Genomic DNA, 7,253 nt, shown 5'->3' with positions numbered 1-7,253 from the left:
CTTTCTTTCTTTCTTTCTTTCTTTCTTTCTTTCTTTCTTTCTGTTTTCTCTTTCTTTCTTTCGCCCCCCCCTTTTAGATATTAACAATGAAATGTGAGTAAGTGATTTTGTGGAATTTTGCTGAGTAAATGAGTTAAAGGTCTTTCTTTCTTTCAGCCCCCCTCCCCCGTTTTATTTATTTTTTCTTCTTTTACATCTGCCTTTCTTTAAATCTTGAATGTCTTCCTTTGCAACAAGGAACTTCTTTTGCTTTGAATTTAACCTCTTAAAAAATCTTTTGGCTCTTGAGTGCAAACGGTAATAAAATTTTATGGGAGTCTGAGGTGCAACAAAGACAATAGTTGCTTCTTGGGGTGGTTTGATTTGATCTAATTACAGTTGTACATCACGCAAAAAGCAATTTGTAGCTAGTAGTCTGGTGGTTCGTAGGCAAAACGTGCGGTGTACCTCATTTGTTAAAGTGGAAAGTGTAGCGTCCACATCCAGGTAAAAGCCGCTTTGACATCCTGATCATTGTAATTTCATTTAAGGAGTTCTGGATGTGATACAGGAAACGGATGCGTGCTGGTTGGTTCTCTTCCCAGTCATGTCTGTCAGGATTTATCCACTGCTTTTTTATTTTTTATTTTTTATTGATTGATTTTTTTTCTCTCTTTTTTTGCTTTGTTTTATTATTGCTTTCCTTCTTTCACTGTTGTGTTTGTCCCATTCCGATAGATGATTTATCCGCGGAAAAGACAACGGGAAGCTGGTTAAAAGCCAAAAGTGGAAGGAAGAAGCGGTGTCCCTACACAAAGCACCAGACGCTGGAGCTGGAGAAGGAGTTCTTGTTCAACATGTATCTGTCTCGGGAGCGCCGCCTGGAGATCAGCCGCAGTATCAACCTGACCGACAGACAGGTCAAGATCTGGTTCCAAAACAGACGCATGAAGCTCAAGAAGCTCAACAGGGAGAGCCGGGAAAGGGAGCAGAGTGCAGTTTACAACTATTCCTGAAGACTCTGTCAGCCTCAGATGTACTCACACATACTCACACATGGGGACCGTTTCAAATAGACATGCATGCGTCGTTTTGTAATGCTTTTATCGGTTTTCTTTTCATGTGCACACAAACACACACATTAAGGGTGCCTTCTAATGTGAATAGAGAAGCTGCAACTTGCAGAGAGAGAGAGGGAGAGAGAGAGAGAGAGAGAGAGAGAATTGGAAGATTGAGGTGCAATTGTTTTGTGAAGCTGACTATTGAGGCAGCCTCGGTCAGATTATAAATTTACAGTGACACTTTGACACTACTGAGCTGTTCATGTTTTGTCACTCGTGTGCTGCTGCTTCTTCGTTTTGGTGTCTGTGGGAATTTCGTGCTGTGTAACGTGCATGCACAAGGTGACATTAAGCTCTGTCATGCTAAACGGTTCCAAACTAATAAAAAAAGGAGGATAAAATGGAGAAGTACCACCAACTTTGTCCTTCCCCTGGCACACTGGGTTTGAAAACGTGAGGGAGGGGAAGACGCTGCGGATGGGAAGAAGGAGATCATGGCAGTTTTAATAGAATTGAGAGACCATAACGTTGATTTAAATATTATCCAGGTGACCACAGTAAGTCAAGGTCATAAAATTCTAATGTCAGGTTCGCCCTGGAAAGCGTTGGGGGTGGATTTTATGATCTGCAAATATAATGTGCCGCAGCAGTAAAAGATGCGTTTAAAGGTATGTGTGCGTGCGTGTGTGTGTGTGTGTGTGTGTGTGTGTGTGTGTGTGTATGTGTGCGGAGGAGGACTAATCCACACGGCAAAGAGCCCCGTGCAAAGTGCAGCAAGCCAGCCGGGGTGCTGCGTGGGCTGCAGGGAGCAGCAGTGACCACCGCCGCCTCCACTGCAGGCGGGGAAGGAGTGGGTGAGGAGGAGGGGTTGGGGGGGGGAGAAATAATTGAGCTTCGTAACTGCTGGAAGATAAGAAACATGGAGGATAAAGGCGCAAGGAGAAAGGTTGCGGCTGCAGGAGTAATACGCACCCGGGACAATAGGAGCGCACCTGTGTGGATGCGAGGAGGCAAGCAAAGGTAGGATGGATGATTTTGTTTCCTGATTTGGAGGCTGTGCCACAGCTGTCAGCGGGGCTTGCCTGACAGCTCGTGTGGCACGCACTGTGCATGCTTGATCATGTCACTGTTGTTTACATGAAGTTGTCTGGCATAAATAATCCAAAAAGCATGCTGTTGATTGCTGTTATCACTTTCCTTTTTTTTTAAAATGACACAACTGGCTGATGGATATTTAAATATATATTTGTTTTTAGCATTATGCTGCTGGATCTTGAATGTAGCTGTTAGTTTGGACCAATTTCCTCTCCTGTGATGCTGCAGGGTTAGCTTTTTTAGTTTTTGGGGGAAAAAAAGAAGAAGAAAAAAAGAATAATTCTTTGTTCCCAAACGAACCATGCAGTCGACTGAAAAAGTAAACAAGCAATGTGTGAAATAGTGTATGTGCTGAGTTTATACTTGCCTTTCTCCCCTCATTGTGCTGGTTGTCGCTCATCATCTTGTTGCCTTTTGCACTGCTGTCTCCTTTCAATGGATATTTGCACGAAGCTGAAGCGTGGTTTAGGTAGTTTCATGTTGTTGGGGTTGGCTTCCTGACTCGGCAACAAGAAACTGCCTTGATTACGTCAGTTCGTCTTCATCAAGGGCACAATTTCCACTGAATTGCCCCCCTATAGGCACCTCCAGGTTTCCCCCCCCACCCCCCACCCCCCCGCAAATGGCATTGTAAATGAACTGGGGCAGCTATACCTTGGACAGAGAAGTTTTGTTTCTTTGCTGTTAGTTTGTGGCGGGGCTGTAAAAAGCTTCTGAGGCTCTCACAAGGAGAATAGGCTGTAAACAAGCAGGGGTAAACTTTTTTAGATTGTGTTGTGTTGCATCTGTCGGTTAGGGGCTTGTGTGTATACGTGCTGTCGCTGCATTGCTATCAGACAAAGAAATGTCACATTTTGGAGACATTTTGCAGCTGTTTGTTGGGGGAGGATTCGTTATTAACATTTTTTTTAATTGAATCCTATTGGTGTTGTTTTCAAGATTGCTCTAAATGTTTGTTTGCAATACTTAATTTTTCATTCAGAAGAGTTCAAATAAAAAATGAAATACTCTGTCATTACAAATAAATAGAAGACGAATAACTACATGAAACATCAGGAGACAAACAGATATGTTTCGTTTGGAGTCTCATGTTTGCTTTTTGATAAATGTCATTTTTATTCTTTTTTTTCTTTGCGTTGTCACACTTGGTTTTTGATTCTCTTATTAAAAAGACCCAGTTCAATAATTAAGTTAATTTCTACCTATTACGGGAAGTTTTACTGAGATTTCCCACGCTATAATTTAGAAGCGTTTCTCTTTTTTTGTAATTTTTCTTCCTTTTATTATTATTCCTTTTTTGTTTATTTCGCACTGGAAAATAACTTGTTAGCGTGCATGAGTTCAGGCCTTATGCAGACCATAACTTAAGACGTTTGTCCAACACAGCTAAGAATTTTGTGATTATTGCAAGGTCATTACAACAAAATCAACAAAATCCCCCAAAAATTGATAGAAAGCGTCTCTCTTTTGGAGCAGTCAACATGTTTTCTGTGTCAGTGTTTATTCCGGTTTGTCATTTTCTTGGCCCCCGCCTTTTTTTTTTTTTTTTTTTTTTTTTTTTTTTTATCTTAACATTCTCTGCAAATCACTACGCACTGAAAACCATCGCCTCTTTTGAACATGTTTCACGTTATTGGACAGCTGAGCAATTTGCACACACCTTTTTCCGCCTTTTTTTTTTTTTTTTTTTGGCTTTAGCGCCACTTGGAAGAGACAGTCTGGAATCCAAAGTCATTTTCATTCAGCTCCGTGAATGAGCATGTCTCTTGGAATGCACCACTTTACAAAGACTTTAGAGCAACACGAAACAGCCCCACAGAGCTGCACAGATCCAACCTAAAACCGTGCAAGCATAAAACAATTTACGCTAGCCAGGCGCGTCTTTGGCGGAAGATGAAGATGTGCTGTTCTGACAGCAATATGATCTGACATGGAAAAAAAAATCCTCTAACGGGTTTCTTTCTTTATTTTATTTTTATTTTATTTCATTTTATTGCCTCTCCACCGCTTTCGAAATATCCGTATATATATAGATAGATATTTGTAATAGTGAGACTTTTTCAGGTAATCGCACATAACAAAGGAAACCTTAACGCTGCACATGTTTGAATATTGTTTGAAAAATTGGGTGAAGTGCTTTTACATGGATTTTTTTTTCAGTACATTTTAGTTTATTGGCATATTCGGTCTCACTTTCTGTCTCTATGCGTTCAATTTAACGGTGCACAATAAAAGTGAACGGTCTAAAACAAAAAGCATACCTAAAGTTTCATGTTACTTTCACTCAGTGTTATAATTTAATCAACGTAGATTTGTTCTTTTCCGAAAGCATACTTGTATTGTCATCCTTTTTGGGGGTAAATCATAATAAAAGTGTCTTCCACATAAAATGGATAGGTGATATCTTCAAAACTGTTGTCAACAAAGACATTACTTGCATTTAATGACATCATGAATATTATCAACATTCGCCAAATTACTTTGGATATATACAAATGAGTACGAAATATTGCGGCAGGACACTTATGAACATCGGGCCTGATCGTCAGTAAAGTTTTATTAGAAAGCTGCAGTTATTTCAGAGTAACAGAAACCGTTTGAAGTTGGATTATCTGAAACCAGAAACTTTTTTATCTCAGGACAGAGAACTCTCAAATCCAGTTAGTGCAGATGTCCACGGGATCACGGGGCTCTCACAACATTGTGTTTCAGCTGCGCTATCTGCTTAGCACATGGGACTTGAATAAAGAAGTCGTGGTATTCCTTTTGAGTGGGCCCATGTGGAGCCTTACAGCACACACAGTCTGGTCCAAATATGGCACCGAAGGAACTGTCCGCGTGTGTTGTGTGGGATGGAGAAGGCAAAAGGGGAAAGCTTTGATCTGAACCTTGTTTGGCAAATAAATTATGCTGAGTCGGCGTTACTATATTTTATCATTGTAATGATTAAGAACCATAAAGGAAAATTGAGTTAGATTTTTCGGGCTATTATTATTATTATTTTATTATTTTTTTATTATTTTTGTTTTTGTGGATTACTCGTTATCTGTTGGAATCTTTGCTATTTGGATGAGAGCAAGTGCGCTTCCAATAAAAGAAATGCATCTTTCAATATGATTATGCTCCTGGTAGCAACATGAAGAGGTATAAGACACTTATGTGTCACTGTCTTTTATAATCATCTCTTCATTGGACTGTCGAGCTTTGCATACTATATATATAGTTTTTCCAATTTGCAGAGGGGTTTTTTGTGCCTTTTTAAGAATAACATATGTTTTAATAAATAAGTTAAAACGTCAGTTTATGTTAAGCACTGATTCTGATTATTGTAATCAGGAAGGAGAATGTCATATTTAACATTAATTGAATCTTTAGTGAACTGCGGCAACATCCATACTGCTCCATCAATGCAGCTGTTCGCTGCTTGGTTTGAGCTCCCACTTTGAATTTAGCCGCACATGGCCATACGATAAGGATTACAAAACAGTCAAGCATCATCTGTAGACCAGACATGATTCATATAGCCTTAGTGCTAAGATGCTTTCTCTTTTGTGATGACGTAATGTGAAGCTCTTGCTTACATGTGTGACTCTATGGAAACCTGAAATGGAAGCACGAAATAACTGCTGTGCAAACTTTCATGACAGACTTAGTGTCATGTTTTCGAGGGAATGTTATAAAGAGCACAATATCTTCTCCTTGATCCGAATTAAAACTGCTCGAGAGCAGCTAAAAGCTGATGTTTTATCCTCAATTGGAGCCATTTTGCTTCCCTTCTACTGCTTAACTGACTAATTTCGACTCTTTATTTTACATGGAGCCTTCTTTTGGAAATATGCCAGAAATCTTGGCTCTCCTGTTCACGCACAACATAATTATTTTTCCTGGATTCGAACCAGACTTTTAAAATGTAAAAGCAAACAATAATTATCTTTAAGATTATTATTATTATTATTCGACATGCTACTGTTGCAGGTCGCAAGAAAATACAGAAAAAGAAAGACAAGTGCACAGGATTAAACATGATCATGTTTTTATTACAAAGTAGGTAAGATACATGTTGTGGAACTTTTGTTTGAATATCAATTAAATGGTAAGCACACACTGTTACTAGCACGTGCACGCACGCGCACACAAACAGAGTATACACGTAATGGACGCAGAACCACAGGTGCATTTCCAAAACAATCTAAGTGATCTCTTTGGAGTCCAGTAAATATCTACACAGGATACAAAGTGAATTTATATGACTGCATATTACGGTAATAAATGGCCTGTGAGTGTGAATCATTTACGTTTTTATATCACATGAAGAAACAGGCGTTAACATTCGGCATACGGAAAACAACTTCTTAATATAGCTGATTCATACTATGGCATAAATATGCACTGTGCATCTGTTTGTTTTCATAAATTCTTGGCAAAATGGTTGAACTCGCTGGGTTCAGTCAGCCGCGTTCATCAGCAATCACACCACAACACCGTTTGACGTGATCCGGGTTAAGGTCTGTCGTCTGGCCTTTTAAATTTCATGGTTGAATCTGAACTCAACAAGCAGGAGAAACCCAACACTATCGCGATGTTTTGTTTGAAAAGAACAACAAAGCACAAAACACTGACTCTCAGTCTAAAACGGTTTGAGAATTATTATTTTTTAATTTAATTAGGAATATTGGGGAGGAAACACCTGAACCTTGACTGGTAGTACTTTTGTGATAACAGTAGAGAGGATACATTGCTGTTTGTTGTTGATTGTCTAGACGACACTTTTGAAATGTATGGCATGCACCGCTGAAATAATCGGAGATAATTTGGAGGGATAATCCGCGCTTTCCAACAGCTCATTTTATTTTTTTTATATGTAATCAATGTAATAATCTAAAAATTTACCGCATGAACTCATTTTGTTCCTTTGTTGCTATTGGGCTTAAGTTTTTAAACTACTAGTCCACACTAAATTTATGGTAAAAAAAAACAAACAACAAACAAACAAAAAAAACAAACAAAACAAAAACAAACAACATTTTGTACAAAAATTACCCTGAAAAATTAGAATTGAAAAAAACAAACAAAACAAAAACAAACAACATTTTGTACAAAAATTACCCTGAAAAATTA

At 38.8% G+C, this 7,253-nt stretch overlaps 1 protein-coding gene across 1 annotated transcript in view; it reads left to right on the top strand.

The window, feature by feature from the left end:
- LOC103141102 (homeobox protein Hox-C8a) overlaps window positions 1-7,253 on the top strand; it is a 21,655-nt gene that overhangs the window by 3,535 nt on the left and 10,867 nt on the right. Inside the window, exon 2 of the mRNA XM_007556554.2 lies at window positions 718-2,060. Coding sequence (XP_007556616.1) covers window positions 718-995 — 278 coding nt within the window. The 3' untranslated portion in view covers window positions 996-2,060. The remainder of the gene's footprint in view (window positions 1-717; window positions 2,061-7,253) is intronic.

The sequence above is a fragment of the Poecilia formosa genome, unplaced genomic scaffold, assembly GCF_000485575.1.
Source record: "Poecilia formosa unplaced genomic scaffold, Poecilia_formosa-5.1.2 Scaffold80, whole genome shotgun sequence".
NCBI lineage: Eukaryota > Metazoa > Chordata > Actinopteri > Cyprinodontiformes > Poeciliidae > Poecilia > Poecilia formosa.
This window is presented reverse-complemented; position numbering and strand designations above follow the sequence as displayed.